Here is a 16,184-nt window from a genome sequence, read left to right on the forward strand (position 1 = left end):
CATCCATTTCTTTATTCATTCATCTCTCTATCTACCAATTTACACTCACCATTCACTTGCCTATAGACATCCATCCATGTATAATATACTCAAATGCCAGTACAAATATCCCTCCACTCATTCTTTATCTGTTCACTAATATGTTTGCTCATTCATTCAACCAAAAATTACATTGCACCAATACTGTAAATATTTAAGATCAGGAAATCTTAGGGAAACTTCAGGAGAGGTCTCAAGAGAAAATTCGGGAGATGGGTTCTCTGATCTCTTACCACAATGTGCCAGCAAGTCTTGATGAAATTCGAGCAAATCCTGTCGAACCTCTTCAGGGAGAGGACAATCTTCCTCATCTTCACCATCTTTGAAGTGCAATAGCATGTTTATCTAGAGGAAGGTCAAAAGTTATTAGAATGAGGGTCAGAGACCCAAGGCAGAAACTCTGAGGTCAAGGATCAAAGATTCAATTGTAAAAAAAGAATAAAAATAAAGATTCAATTGTGAGACCCTGTCTAAGGTCATGAGTTGATGCAGACCGTCTGAAGACTAGAGTTTTGAATGGAGTCAGTGTCAGTCTGAGGTGACTAAGAGGACAAATTGGTTCGGAGACAAGTAGAAGAGTAAGAGATAATTATTTCAATAGGGTCAGATGTCAAGCATGAGTTTAGAGATTTAACACCATCAGTGATCAGTGTAGGGGGAGAGGTTAAAGTTGGGATTTAGACAGTAATGCTAGCTGGGGTCAGGGGTCAGAGTACCTGCTCCTGGGGTGGGGAGCGGAACTCGCGAGTACGTCGGGCAGTCTCAGCAGCAGACATGGTGAAGGCTTTCATGAGGAGGCCATAGCGGTCCCGCTGGTTGGCCTGGAGCTTGTCCACATAGCGCTCCGCAAAGGCTGCTAGGGATTCCACACGGTGCTGCAACTCTTGGTCACAGAAATACTCCAGCAGGTGGCACATCTATGGGAGGACAACCATGCAGTAGGAATGATGGTGCTGAGACCATCCTTGAAACTTTTCTTGCTTCCTCCCTCCTCTTCATGGCCCTGCCCTATCTGCCACCATCATTTCCTGCCTGGATCCTTATGCCAGCCTTCTCAATGGTCTCATCCCTCCAATCTACCTGCTTCATGGCAACCAGAGAGATCACTTGAAGCCAGCAGCACTCCAATCATCTGTGGCACTTCCACAGCTCCCCATTTCCTTGGAACAAAGTCCAGACTCATGCTGCACTAGATCCTGTCTCTCAGCCCAGATAGATGGTGGCTGGAGAACAGGAAGAATGAGCCCACCTGTAACTTCACAGATTCTGGCAACTTCATCTGGAGCAGCCCTTCCTCTAAGTCTTCTTCTTTTTCCCCTTCTGCTGTCTCCTCTTCCTCTTTTTCCTCATCTTCTTTCTCCTGTGCTTCTTCCTCCTCATCCTCCTCCTTCTCCTCCTCATCCTCCTCCTCTTCCTCCTCCTCTTCCTCTTCCTCTTCTTCCTCAGTGAATACTTCAGGCTCAATCATCTTCAAGATCTGTTTCACATCCTCATCAGCAAAGATGCCCATCACCTACAGGACAAAACCTGGGTACTTCACTGTGGCCCTTGAGACCTCCAAATCAAGTCCCAGCCTCACTCCCCAGACCTGCTTCTCCTGCACATGTCAGATTCACTCCTGCATGGGCTAGATATGATTCCTCCTACACAAAGAAATGGCACCCCCTTGCCCTGCCACCCATTTTCCTTAACATCCCCTCAGGTCCATACCTGTGTCCCACCTAACCTGGCCCAGACCATGTAGCCAAACATTAGCATCTTTCCCTTGACTAGTAAATGTCTTTTCTCCTAAGCTTGAGCATATGTGACTCTGGAGCAGGACACCCCTTACTCTGATAGATGCCCTCATAGCTCACAGTATATGCTAGCACTCAATAAACATAATGAAGATGCTGACAGATGGAGGGAAAGGAGATAGATGAAAGGGAAAAACAATGAGGAAGGAGAGATGGATAAGTGGAGGGAGCACTGGGTGGCTGAATCAATAGATGGAATAGTAGAGGTTTGAAGGGGAGAGAAATTGATTGACAGATGGTAGATAGAGAGGTGAAGGTAAAGGCTGAGGGAGAGATGGGTAGATAGATGACAGGATATATAATGTATGAATAGGTGGGTAGGTTGATGGATGATTTAATAGGTGCATGAGTATGTAAATGAATGAATGGGTAAATAGATAAATAGGCAAAGAAGTAGGGGGTAGGGTGGGATGGTTGGATGATGGATGGGTAGGTAGGTTTGTGCATGAAAATTTGGATGGATGGCTATGTGGGTGAGTCATTAGATGAGTATGTGAATAAAGGGTACATGCAGTAAAGGATGAAGAATGAGTGGATGGTGGGTGGATGAATGGGTGTAGATGGTTGGATAGATTTGTGGGTAGGTGGATGAATGTATATGAACTGAGACATGCATTGGTGGACAGATAGGTAGGCGGAAGATGAAGGAACAGATGAATCTGTAGATGGGTGGGTGGATGGATGTGTGGATGAATGAATGCACAGGTGCAAGGAGGATGATAACCGGATGTATGAAAGGAGAGATAGCTTAATAAATAAATGAATAGGTGGATAAATGAATAGATGGAACAGAGGATGTACTCGTGTATGAGTAAATGGAAGGATGAATGGACAACTAGATTGAAAATTGGATAGATGGAGGGGGAAACCTGGGTGGCTCAGTGGCTGAGCATTTGCCTTTGGCTCGGGTCGAAATCCTGGGGTCCTGGGGTCAAGGCCCGCTCCCCTTAGGGAGCCTGCTTCTCCCTCTGCCTGTGTCTCTGCCTCTCTCTGTGTGTCTCTCGTGAATAAATAAATAAAATCTGGGACGCCTGGGTGACTCAGCGGTTGAGCGCCTGCCTTCAGCCAGGGCATGGTCCTGGGGTCCCAGGATCAAGTCCCACATCGGGCTCCCTGCATGGAACCTGCCTCTCTCTCTGCCTATGTCTCTGCCTCCCTATCTCTCTCTCTGTTTCTCATGAATAAATAAATAAAATATTTATATAAATAAATAAAATCTAAAGAAAAGAAAATTGGATACATGGATGGATGGATAGATACATGGGCAGAGAATGGAAATATAAGTAAATGGGTGGACTTGTGGATGGGAAGATGGGGGTATCTGAATGAATAGATGGGTGAATGGGAAGGTGGGTGGAGGATGGATGGATTGATAAACGAATAATGGTTCGTTGTCTAGATGAATGTAAAGGAGGGAGAAAAGATTAACAAACAGATTAATAGAAGACAGATGAATGGATGGGAGGAAAAGTGAATGAAGGATGAGTAGACGATAGAAGGATAAACTGAAAGGTAGAGGATGGAGAGACAGATGGGTGGTTAGATACACAAATGAGAGGGGGACAGACAGATGGATAGAGGATTTGGAATGCGGAAGAAGAAAGGGACAGAGGGAAGCAGGAGGAAACCATTACCAGCAGGGTGGACACAAGCTTGAGCACGGGCACAAACTGGAACTCCACAGAGCCCCCGACGGGGTCGCGTGCGTGCTGCCCCCCATCTCGCACGGCCTCCCCCAGCATCCTCAGTGCTTTATCCCGCAGGGCCTCCAGAGGGATGCTGGGGCTGAGGCGGGCCGGAGCTTCCGTCACCCCAGCAGCCGGCAGGGCAGCCACGAAACAGGGCGGCGAGAAGTGGTGTGGGGGCCGCAGGGAGGTGGTGACGCCAACGCCAGGCAGGCCGTGGCGGCGGGGGCCGTTTTCCGCGCTTTTCCCGGGTGGGAAGAGAGTGATGGCGCGGGTCTCCTGCGTGAGGGGCACGATGTACTCGGAGAGCATGGAGCGGCGGCTGCGGCAGGCACTTTCGAGGTGGATGCTGATGAGGAGGTCGTAGTAGCCCGCCCGCAGCGGGCCCGGCAGGTGCGCGTCCTCCAGCGCGTGCAGCAGCTGCGCCTGGTCCACGTGGCTGCACAGAGCATGCGCCACGCGGTTGTTGCCCAGCGCGCACACCGCGCGGTAGAGGCAGAGGGTGTGAGAGTGGAACCGCTGCAGGTCCAGGCGCTCCGACAGCTCCAGGATGTCCATGCACCTGCGGCGGAGGGGGGCCACGGACAGGCACTGAGCCCACAGAGGAGGAGGGAGACGGGCACAGACCACAGACAGGCAAAGAAATGCTAAGGTGAGCGTGGGCCGCCCCAGCAGGGAATCCCAGTGTGCTGCTGGGCAAGGTTCTGTGAGGTCTGCGCAGCTGGGTCTAGGAATCTTTTAATAGTTCTGGAAGTCCCTAAGTGGTCTGGGAGCTACTTGAGATGTATCTGGGATCCTTGGGATGGTCTGATACTCTGGGGTATCTGAGAGCCCGTGGAGGAGATCTGGTGACCGGAAGATATGTCTGGGATCCCCAGATTGGGATTGAACCTCCCTCTGGCAGGCCTGAGTAACCTGGCTATGTTTGAATAGGACTAAAATGTAATCCCACCAGTGTAGGACATTTCTGCCTTTTGGGTTTTTTTTTTTTTTTTTTTGCTATATCCCCATCACCTAAACAGGACTTAGCATAGTAAGTGCTCAATAAATACTAGACAGATGATAGATAGATAGATGATAGATGATAGATAGATAGATAGATAGAATGAGTGAGTGTATCTGGGATTCCCCAGGGATGGTCTGAGTCCTCTCCGACACGTCTGAGCCCCTGAGTTATATGTGGGCATCGCTAGAATGTCCGTTCACAAGGGTTTGGTGTTTCCCGCCTAGAATGCTGCTGGTTGGGACTCTTGGGTGACTTAGCGGTTGCGCGTCTGCCTTTTGATCAGGGCATGATCCTGGGATCCAGGATTGAGTCCCACATGAGGCTCCTTGCAGGGAGACTGCTTCTCTCTCTGCCTGTGTCTCTGCCTCTCTGGATCTCATGAATAAATAAATTAGAATCTTAAAAAAAATAGAATGCTGCTGGTCACACAGGAAGAGCCCAGAGCTATCTGTTAAACGAATGAATAAAGGACAGATGAAGCATATCAGAGCCTCCTGGTTTGTCTGGGATTGGAGTCTGTTCAGGGTACCTAAGAGCATTCATGCCATACACATGAACCCATCTGTACCCTGATTGTGTCTGGGTCCCCTGGACAGGGTTTGAGATCCCCAAGGGATACATTCAGTCTCCCGGGGTGTGCCCAAGACACCCTGGGGTGCATTCAGGCCTCTCTGAGTAATGTCCGTGTCCTTCTGAGGTGTAGTTGAGGCTCCTAGAGTCTGTGTGGCTTCTCGTGGATCTGGGCTCCTTGAGATGGGCTTGGAGCCCTGTGGGTTAGGTCTGGGGTCCCTGGAGGTCCCAAAGACAGACCCAAGGCCTTCTGGGTGGGTCTGGAGTCCCCTGGATTCTTATCTGGGGATGCCCGAGCTGAGTCAGGGTTCCCTGAGGTAGGTCTGGGGCCCACTGGGGTGCTGTCTGGAGCCTTGGGGTACTGATGGAGGGGGGCACTGAATGGGTTCCGGACCCCAGAAGACTTGCAACACCCATCCCACCCCCATGAGCCTGGGCTGGCCCTGACCGGTTCTCCTCAGGGATGTGCAAAGCCATCATGGTCAGCGGCTCCTGGCACTGCACGGCCCAGCCGAGCCGCTCGCCTGCACGTCGTGTCTCCACCTGCAGGAAGTGGTTGGGCATACGGCTCCAGGAGACGGGCATCAGCATCTGCACCTCCAGCCGAGGCGGGCACTGTGGGGCCGGGTTCTTGCGCTCACTCAGAAACATGGCAGCTGACAGCGGCATGATGTTCTGGGGGCACGGAAGTGTGCACGGGTCAGGATTTCCAGCCCTCTCTGTCCTGCCACTCTGCTTCCAGGGAGACCTCCCGGATTGCCCCACTTTTCAGCCACTCTGCCAGCCTGACCTCCCACGCCTACTGCCTCAGCCTGCCCCATCACTGTACTCCTACCTTCTGCTTCCCCAACTCAAACTGGATGACATTCTGGTGGGTGGGCAGGACGAAGACAGCAGGAAACAGCTTTGTGTTGGGCTCCACCTGGCAAGGGAGAAGAAGCCAGGGTGAGGAAGAGGGTGAACTGGAGGTGATGATGACTCTGGCTCCTGAACTCTGGGGTCGATTGCCCCAGCCTGATCCTCCTGGTGTCTACAGATCCAAAGTCAGGCACCGAGGTTGCTCATGGGCTACACCACCTCTGATCCAGATACACCAACCTCCTCCAGCTCCCTCGGTGGCAACGTATCTTCCAGGTCATTGTGCAAATCATGCCTTCCACCTGGAATGCCACTTGTGTTCAAGTGGCAATGCCACTCATTCTTCAAAACTCAGGAAGGTCTTCTGACTGCACTGTCCCTCCAGCCCCTCTGATCTCCGCAGTGGACCCACCCAGCCTCTATCACCACAAACACCATCATCTGTGAAGCCATCTTGCCAAACCTGAACCTAACTGCACCTCTGGCTGCCAGTTGATAGGAAATACAGGGGACAGAGGAAAACGTTAAAACAACACCGTGGGGGATGCGTCAACCAGACGCAGGCTGAGAAGACACACGAATTCCCCAGGATTAAGTTTTGGATTCGCATTGGGCAGGTCTAGGGGGAAGCCTGAGATTCCTCATTTCTAACAACCCCCCAGGTGACGCAGATCCTGCTGGTCCAGGACTTTGAGAAGCAAACTTTTCAGGACAGGCAGCCTGGTTTCAGCAAACACATTTCAGAGAAGAGAGAGAAGGGAAATCTACGTAGGAGAGACTCAAGGGGCATAGCGACCAACTAAAATACATGACCTTAATGGATTCCAATTCAAATGAACAAATGGGAAAAAGACATTTTTTGAAACAACCAGAGAAGTGAACATGGACTAAATATTTGATTAATTAATTAGGAATTATTGGGTTTTTTTAAAAAGATACAAATGGTATAGTTGGTTATGTTTTTATTTTGTGTTTATTTATTATCATTTTTTAAAGATTTTACTTATTCATGAGAGACACAAAGAGGCAGAGACATAGGCAGAGGGAGAAGCAGGCTCCCTGTGGGGGAGCCTGATGCAGGACTCGATCCCAGGACCCTGGGATCATGATCTGAGCCCAAGGCAGACACTCAACCACTGAGCCACCCAGGCACCCCTGGTTATGCTTTTTAAAATAATCCCTATTTTTGTAGAGATACAAATTGAAAAGAAATGAAAACATATGATATTTGGGGTCTCCTTCAAAATCATCCAGTGGCCGTGGAGGGTAAATATGAAGCAGGATCAGCTGTAATAGTAGAAGCTAAAGCGTGGGGACATAGAGGTCCAAGACACTATTTTTGCATATTTTTAAATTCTCCATTTAAAATAAAGTTTTATAAATTCCAAGTTAGACGCATTAATGGATGGATAAGTGGATAAATACGTGATAAAGCCAGTGTGAGTGGTAGGTTCTTGTGATGAAGCCAGTGGGTATATGGGCATTCACTGTACGATTTCTTTAATTTTGTTTTGTGTTGGGACACCTGGGTGGCTCAGTGGTTGAGCAGCTGCCTTTGGCTTGGGCATGATCCCGAGGTCCTGGGATCAAGTCCTGCATTGGGCTCCCCATAGGGAGCCTGCTTCTCCCTCTGCCTATGTCTCTGCCTATCTCTGTGTCTCTCATGAATAAATAAATAAAATATTCTTTATAAAAGATTTATTTTTGTTGTATGTTTGACACCTTTCATAATAAAATATCAAGAAAAAAAAGCCCACCCTAGGTTTCATCGTAGGGTGTTCCCTGATTGGTGAAAAGTTGGCAGTAGGTGTCACCTGGACCAAGAGGGACTGTGGACCCTTCTCCAAGGTCAAGACAGTGCTCTGTCTCCTCTTTTCTGGGTGTCAGTTCAGTGGACAGTTAACTAAGTGGTCTCCCAGGGACTTCCCTGAGGACAGGCTAGGAGCTGTCTTTGTCCTGTCTCTCTGGGGTCTGTCCTCAGTGGGGGGTTGGGAAGGGTCTTCCCAGCATCCTGGGACATGAGGACACTATTGCTAAGTTGCTGAGGGCTGGACTCACCTGGAAAAAGGTGTTGCTCTCCTTGCCATTGGCAGTAAAGGTCATCAGACCAGTGGCCAAGTCCACCAGGCAGCCAATGACAAGGTCTGTGTGGCTGATCCGGCCCTGCTGTCCGGAGCTCACGAAGTCCCCGCCCCACACCATGTAGCAGTTGCTGCACTTGAGGCTGGAGGAAACAGGGGCGGTCAGTGCATGGCGCCTTAGCCAAGGTGCTCTGGACCCTGGATGCTCCCTTCCCCAAACTCCCAGAATACCGTGACTTCAGAGCTCCATCCCCAAGCCCCCCATCACCTGCACACCCAAGTGCCAACACCCCAAGCTCCTCAGAGCAAGAGTTCTTAGAAGTTGGCCGGGGATTCTGGGAGGAAGAGAGGGAAGGGGAGCAGGAAGAGAGAACAGAGACAGGAGGTAACGTAGAAAGGGCAGAGTGAGAGGAAGAAGGAAGACAAAATGGAAAAGACCAAACAGAAACCAAAGAGGAGGAAAAACCCAGAGGAGGGAAGTAAACAGGGAGAGGAGAGAAGTAGAGGGGGAGAGAAGCTGTTGAGCCGGGGGCCCAGCGCTGACCTCTCACCTCCCGTGGTTCCCACCCTTCCCTGGCACCTGCTGTGGACGTTGCCTTGTTCGTCTCCCATGGTCACCGTCACTGCCCGGACCTTGCTGAGGTCGAAGTTCATGTCGTGCTGATGGTAGTCAGGGGTGACCCAGCCCACCCACACGCAGCTGGGCTCCTGGCCAGCGAAGATCCTCACAGAGTAATAGTACTGGAGAGGCAGAGGGGGACCAATGGTCAGCCCAGAAGGTGGGGGACACAGGGCTTCCTTGGGACTCTTAAGTTGGTCTCTCTAGATTCACAGAGTCCCCTTGAAGTTCAACAAAAAATTACTGGATTTGAGACATACACACCCCAGGTCTATGTGTCTCTATTTCTGTGTCTACTATATATTCAGACTCGGGAATGCTCCGGGACTATTTGTGATACCCCCAAATTTGGATCCCTCTCCAAATTATAAAGTTATCAACAAATAATAACTAACAAATAATTCACAAATTAATTTATAATCACCATCAAGAGGGTACAATATGTATCCCCATTTTACAGACGGGAAAACCGTAAGACTTCCATAAAGGAGAAGGCATAGAACAGTGAAGTGACTTACCCACTTAGCATCCAGGTGGCCCATAATCCTAACCATGAGGCTCTCTGTCTCAGAAAACATTCCAGATTTGGGAAACCCCAAACTCTACTGCGATAATTGTAAATGTTGGTTCCCAAGAATATACCAGAAAGCTATTAAATTTGGGGGTACTGAGTTTATATGGGTAAACCCAAATATGAAGGTCCCAAGTCTACACTGGTATACCCTCCGTATTCTAGGATCCCTAGGAGTTTTATCAGTGTGCCTTATACTTCATTGTGTTCCTGCAATTTTCAGGTCCCCTAGCTCTATGAACTTAGGGTTTCAAAGGACTAAATCAGTATGTGCTCTGTTTTGTGGTCTTCAGTGTATATTGGGGTGTCCCCAGGTAAGGGCAATTACGAGGGACTGCATCATGAAATTTGGAAATCTGAGGGGTCTCGGTTGAGGGTCCCAGGTTCACACCGTGGTGGTGTTGAGGATGATCTCAGGGTCATCACGGTTGTCTGCGGGCACCACCTCTCGAGGGAGGCGGGGCAGAGTGGGAGTGGCAGGTGGCTGCGTCATCATGGCCGCCTTCTTGGCCTTGAATAAGAACCTGGTGATGGGGAGGAGAGGCTACTGTGAGAACCAGCTGTCAAGCCCAGCCCCCCAGCCCTGTCCACCACAACATTCATGATTCCCACATCCATCCTAAATACATCTCATTTCTAATACCCAAGCCCTTGCCTCTAGAGGGATAAAATTCCCAACTGCATCAGCATAATCCCTCCTAGGGATGCTGTGCTCTGTGCTTGCAGATGCCCAAATTTAAAGGTGCTTCTGGGAACATGGAGGCTCCTTTGGGGGCACATGGTCCCCCCACAGCTGCATTTCTCATATGGGTGCTAAAGGCATTTAGGAGAGGATAATCCTTCATCATGTGGTACTGCCTTATACACTGAAAGCCTTTAGAATCCCTGGACTCCCTCAGTAGCAGCAGCACCTCCCCAACAAACTGTGATAACCCAAATCATTCATCATTTCCAAACATCCGCCAAGAGCCACAGAACTCTTGGCGCTGAGAATATTCAGAATATTCAGAATATTCAGAATATCCCGCTGAAAAACACTGCCCTAGTAGGGGGTAAGCATTTTTAGTTTCAAGCCAGGTTTAATGCCTTTTTGAGGGTCTCCTTTGAAATTAGCTTTTGGGGGGCACATTTGAGACACAGAAATGATCCCAATTTAGAAGATGAGTGGTGTTCACTGGGATGCCTTGGGGTACAGTCAACTCTCTCAAGACACTTTAATGTCTGTCCACTTTAGTGTCTATAGACAACAAAGTCCATTGGGTGAATGCTTTGGGGCCTACTAGGTACCCCAAGGAGAGTAGAGTCCCCCATAGATATAGTGGTGTACCCCAGTTTTACATTCTCAGGGAAATGAGAGCATCCCGGGAGATAATGGGATTCACTTGAGGCATAATAGGCTCCCTTAGCATTCTGACTCCGCTAAACGTATATGGGGGCCCTGTGGGACACAATCAGGTTTTTTACATTATTGGGGTTCCCTAAACCCACCCTGGCCCCATCCTTGACTCACCCTCTCTTCTTGTTCTTCTCTGTGGTAGCATCCTTCTCGTTCTCCACCCTGACAGGCTGGGCCTCCACCCCAGCCTGGGCATTGCCCCCGGGTGCCCCCTCCTTGGCATTTCCTTCTTTGCCCCCCTCAGCCTCGCCCCAGCGCCCCGCTGAACGCCGCAGGTTTTCATAGTCGGGGTCGGGTTCTGCTGCCCTGGCCTCATCCTCAGCTGGGGGCTGCAGGCCAGGAGGAGCCAGGGGGGTGGCTCCTGCAGTGCACCGGAAGTGCTGGTGGAACTGGACTGGAAGGCTGAGCCGGAGAAAGAGCATCTCCACGAGACTGTTCTGGGAGCCCCAGGTACGGTGGCTCAGGCGCAGGCAAGGCGGGGTATCCACGGTGCCGTCCACGCGGGCCACCTAAGGGGGAGCAGGAAAGCTGAGCCAGGCAGGCAGGCCAGGCTATTGGTCCTAAACCCAGTACCCACGGAGCCACCATGTGATTGAACACATCACAGATTAGCTGTGCCTGTTCTTGAACTTTTTATGAATACAAAATCACAGGATGGGCTCTTTTCTCTCTGGCTCCTTTAACTCCGCATTATGTCTGTGAGATTCACCCACGTAGTTGTGCGCAGGTCAGTCTATTCATTCTCACCACTGTCTAGTATTCTGTTCTTTGAGTTGAGAACACATCTGGCAGTAGCAGGAATTAGGAGGTTCGCCTCTGTTTCACCAGCCTCTCCAGCCCCTGGCACCTCTCTGGTCTTTCTGCCTCTGTTGTCACCCCCTATAATCCACTCTCAATGGGGACCTTTCCAAAACTCAGATCTAAATCAGACATTCCCCTGCTTAAAACCCATCCAGTCTCACCTAGTCTTGAAATGCCTCTCCACAAATTATTGTTTAATTACAAAGAGAAAACTAATAATTTACAGTAGGGAAAATTGGTAGACTTCATCTTAGCGAGTCAAAATTAACATAGTTGGTAATAAGACATAGCAACATTATGTGCCTTCTGATATCCTGCATCAAGCAGGACACAACCTCCTGGTATTCCTGCCAAATACATGTGACCTGTACCTAATCCTGAGGAGACACCCGACAAACCAAAATGAGAGATATTCTGCAAAATAACTGGTCTGTACTCTTCAAAAAGGGTAATGGCATGAAAGACAAAGACAGACTCGGAACATTCTACATTAAAGAATAAAGAAAAAAATAAAGGGATCCCTGGGTGGCGCAGCGGTTTGGTGCCTGCTTTTGGCCCAGGGCGCGATCCTGGAGACCCAGGATCGAGTCCCACGTCGGGCTCCCGGTGCATGGAGCCTGCTTCTCCCTCTGCCTGTGTCTCTGCCTCTCTCTCTCTCTCTCTGTGTGACTATCATAAATAAATAAAAAACATAAAAGAAAAAATAAAAAAAGGAAAAAATAAAGAATAAAGAGACATGGGGCGCCTTGGTAGCTCAGTTGGTTAAGCATCTGACTCTTGGTTTCTGCTCAGGTTGTGATCTCAGAGTCGTGAGATAGAGCTCCATGCTCAGTGTGGAGTCTGCTTGTCTCTCTCCTTCCCCCTCTGTGCCTGCCCAATTTGCTCATGCTTATCTCTCTCTTTCTCAAATAAATAAATAAATAAAATCTTAGAAGAAGAAGAAGAAGGAGAAGGAGAAGGAGAAGGAGAAGAAGAAGAAGAAGGAAGAGACACAACAACTAAATGCAACATGTAATCCTGGATTGGATCCTGGACCAGAAAAATAAAATTCACATGATCACCACAACTAATAAAATTTGAATATAGATTATGAATTAGGTAATAGTATGTATTAGTGTTAAATTTCCAGATTTTCATTAAAAGTATAGCCTGTTCTGAGGAAATGCACATTGAAATGTTTAGGGATAAAGAAGCATGATGGGGGCACCTGGCTGGCTCAATCGGTAGAGTATGTGATTGTTGATCTCAGGGTCATGAGTTTGAACCCCGTGTTAGATACAGAGTTTACATAGATTAAAAAACAGGCATGATGTCTCCAACTTAGCCAAATGATTCATAAGAGAGAGAGAGGAAGAAGGATTATGTGAGGAGATGTGAACAATGCCATGGATGGGAACACAGGCTGAGGAGGAAATAGTCACATGCCCAAGGCCAAAGGGCAGATAAGAGGCCAACCCAGGTCTAGCTGCTTCTGAAGAACCCGCTGAAGCTCAAGCATGTAGGATTCAGGTTCTTTCCAGGTTGAGAAAAGGACTATAACTTTGGTCTTTTTTATGGTCAGCATCTGATGCTAAGTTTAGCCCTGGTAAAGAAAAGACACTAGAGGGCAGCCCAGGTGGCTCAGCGGTTTAGCGCTGCCTTCGGCCCAGGGCATAATCCTGGAGTCTGGGGATGGAGTCCCACGTTGGGCTCCCTGCCTGGAGTCTGCTCCTCCCTCTGCCTGTGTCTCTGCCTCTCTCTCCTCTCTCTCTCTCTCTGTCTCTCAAGAATAAATAAATAAAATATTTTTTTTAAAAAAAGAAAAGACATTAGAGCCTAAGAGTTAGAATACTGAAATTAATGAAGAGCTGCTAAAAACAAATAAACTAAAAAAAAATATGTGTATGCGGATAGCAATTAGTAAGGATGGTGCCAAAATGTACCAAGAGCTTTATATGTCTTTAAACCTTGCTGTAAGATGAGCTAGTGCTAAGGACTGGAAATTTCCACTGGGGTCTCGTAACCCAGCTCCTCTTTTTTCCCTTCCCCACTTAATAAGCAAGGCAACCTGGAGGTCAGACAGGTTGTGGTTTACTGACATTACACCCTACAAGGCAGCCCTGGGAACTACTGTCCTGATATGCCCTTCTACACTGTTCACGGGCTAACACGGAAGGAAAGGAGAAATTTGGGGAAGAGAACTGCGGGAAGAATGAGGTTTGGAAGCAGATCAGTAGGTACTGAGTGGGGTCAGTCCTCACCTCATAGTGGGGGTGCTCAAGGGGCACGGCCTCAAATTGCGGAAGGCTTTTGCTGAACCAGGTGGTGACTGGGCGCTGCATGTTGATGGCGAAAGGCTCAAAACCTTCCTGGAGGCCACAGATGGCAAAGAACCGCAGGGAGCTCACGTCCTGGCCCAGGTTCAGATGACCCACCTGGCCGGGTCCCAAGCTGCAGACAGGCAGGAAGCCTGGTGGGAGGGGATGGATGGGCAGAGGTGAAGACAGGTAGGCAGGGCAGGGGCTGGAGGGGAGGAGGTACCGTGGAAGGAAGGGATGGAAAAGCACAAGGCTAGGGATGTAGTGTAAGGTCAGGTGAGATGAAAGAAAACCAGAAATGGGCCATGAGGCCAGTCCTCACCATCCCCAACCTCGATTTCCCGGAAGGCCGTCTCAGAGCCTGAATCGGACATGAGGACCTCGCCATTGAGGGTGAAGATAATGGTGTTCTCTGTGAGGTCGATCATGCAGCCCACGACATCACCTGACTGCCACGGACGCCCAAATGGTTCACTGCCCAAGTGCCAGCGCTGGCCCTGTGAAGAGGCGAGGGGAAGATGTGACATGGCAGAGACACATAGAGAGACAGAGATATACAGAAGCAAGGAGAGACATGTAAAGATACATATACAAGGCATCGGGTTCAGGGCGCGGGGGTCAGAAGAGGGGTCACTCCCACAAGGTCCCCCATCTTTTTCCACATCTGTATACATGATCCTTGGAATATAAGGGATAGGCTCTCATGCTTCCCAATGATCTCTGTATCCCATCTCTTCTGCCTGAGTTCTGTACTGTTCCCATGGCTGGGGCTGGGGTTATACAGACCACCAAAATGGTAGTGGGGAGTTGGGGGCGGGACGGGAGGGCTGGAAAGGAAAAATGAACCTGCCAGTGCTCCCTCTACAGATTCATATATACCCATATGCCCCCAGAATAGATAAACGGGTAATGAGATGGATGGATGGGAAGCAGGGTATATGGCTGGATGGAAAAATGGAATGGATGGAAATTGAGTCTACATGGGTTGATACAGGGAAGGAAGAAAGGATAGACAGAATGATGGATGGATAAGAGGGCAGGTGGATGAACGGACAGGTGGGTGGGTGGGTAAATGAATTGATGGATTCATGCATTAAATGATTCAATAAATAAATGAAATTACAAATAAGTGAAAGGCTGAACTAACAAATAAATGAACAAACAGATGGAAATGTGGATGGTTAAGTGATTATCTGGCAGATGAGTAGATGGATGGATGGATAGTTGGATCTGTGGGTAGATGAATAGATGAACAGAAGGATGGCTGGATAGAGAGATGGATGATGGATAGATATATGCATGGACAAGGGTGTCTAGGTGGCTCCGTTGATTAAGCATCTGACTTTGGCTCAGGTCATGATCTCAGGGTCCTGGGACGGGGCCCTATATTGGGCTTCCTGCTTAGCAGGGAGTCTGCTTGTCCCTCTCCCTCTGCCCCTCGCCCTGTTTGTGCTCTCTCTCTCTTTTTCTCTCTCTCTCTCAAATAACTAAATACATCTTTATTTAAAAAAAAAAAAAGATATACGCATGGGCAGGGAGAGAGGGAGGGAGGGTGGGATGGGTGGATAGATGGATGGATGATGGATGAATGAGTAGTAGGGCAGACTCCGGGATGAGTGACAGTGGGGCACAGACAGTGTGCAAGCTGTGTGAGGGACCCCAGGGCCTCGCAGAATGGAGCCCAGGGAGGTACCCACGCGGTGCCCATTGAAGACATAGGCCAGCTCATCAGCTCCCAGCTCCACGTCGGGCCGCAGCTCGGGCCTCGCCCAACCCACTCGCATCTCCCCGGTGGTGACTGCTTCAAACTCAAAGTACCAGCGGCCGCTCTGCACCGTGTAGGACTTCTCCGCCCGGAAGATGCGCACCCGGTCCCAGCGAGACTGGCTCTCCACCTGACCTACAAATGGGGGCCAGGCAGGGTCAGGGGCTGGATGGGGAGTACTGAGAGGTTGGGATCTGGGGCGGGGGGGTGCTGGGGGAAGAGGGATGATTTCATGGTGTCACAGGAGATGAGCTAAGGAATCTCAGACTAGTCAGCGAGGTGGGGAGGACCTACGAAGAGAGACTCCCCTCCCTGCCCACTCCCGACCACCCACCATCTCCTTAGCAGGCAGAGCCTCAGAGAAGAGATGCTAACAGAGACAGAAAAGCAGCTCAGTCACCGTTATGGTCTAGGGTTAAGGGTCAAGATTAGGGTCGATGTTTAAATTCAAGGGTTGAGAGCAGGACCTGGGAGAGAGTGGCAGAGTCAGGCTCAGGTAGAGGACGGAAATCGGGGTTGGGGTCAGCGGCAGAGAAACTGAAGGCTGGGGACCAGGGGGAGGGTGGCCAATGGAGGCTGGGCTTGGGAGTTAGATACAGGTCAGGGGTCAGGTTACGGGTAGGGGTGGAGGCCCCCTGAGTGCTTGGTCGGTGGGTGGCTCCGTGTTGTCTGTCACTATAATCCAGAGGTTAGGGGTTAG

General features: G+C 49.7%; 1 protein-coding gene across 1 annotated transcript in view; it reads right to left on the reverse strand.

Annotated features, from left to right (window-relative positions):
- Nucleotides 1-16,184, reverse strand: part of RYR1 (ryanodine receptor 1) — a 117,428-nt gene that overhangs the window by 76,191 nt on the left and 25,053 nt on the right. The window contains exons 25-37 of the mRNA XM_077852935.1: nt 15,417-15,619; nt 14,042-14,216; nt 13,663-13,871; nt 10,736-11,130; nt 9,617-9,749; nt 8,616-8,776; nt 8,013-8,178; nt 5,932-6,018; nt 5,545-5,771; nt 3,470-4,082; nt 1,289-1,552; nt 756-956; nt 273-384 (exon numbers count right to left, since the gene is read on the reverse strand). Coding sequence (XP_077709061.1) covers nt 273-384; nt 756-956; nt 1,289-1,552; nt 3,470-4,082; nt 5,545-5,771; nt 5,932-6,018; nt 8,013-8,178; nt 8,616-8,776; nt 9,617-9,749; nt 10,736-11,130; nt 13,663-13,871; nt 14,042-14,216; nt 15,417-15,619 — 2,946 coding nt within the window. The remainder of the gene's footprint in view (nt 1-272; nt 385-755; nt 957-1,288; nt 1,553-3,469; nt 4,083-5,544; nt 5,772-5,931; nt 6,019-8,012; nt 8,179-8,615; nt 8,777-9,616; nt 9,750-10,735; nt 11,131-13,662; nt 13,872-14,041; nt 14,217-15,416; nt 15,620-16,184) is intronic.

The sequence above is a fragment of the Canis aureus genome, chromosome 1 (assembly GCF_053574225.1).
Source record: "Canis aureus isolate CA01 chromosome 1, VMU_Caureus_v.1.0, whole genome shotgun sequence".
NCBI classification, from domain to species: Eukaryota; Metazoa; Chordata; class Mammalia; order Carnivora; family Canidae; genus Canis; species Canis aureus.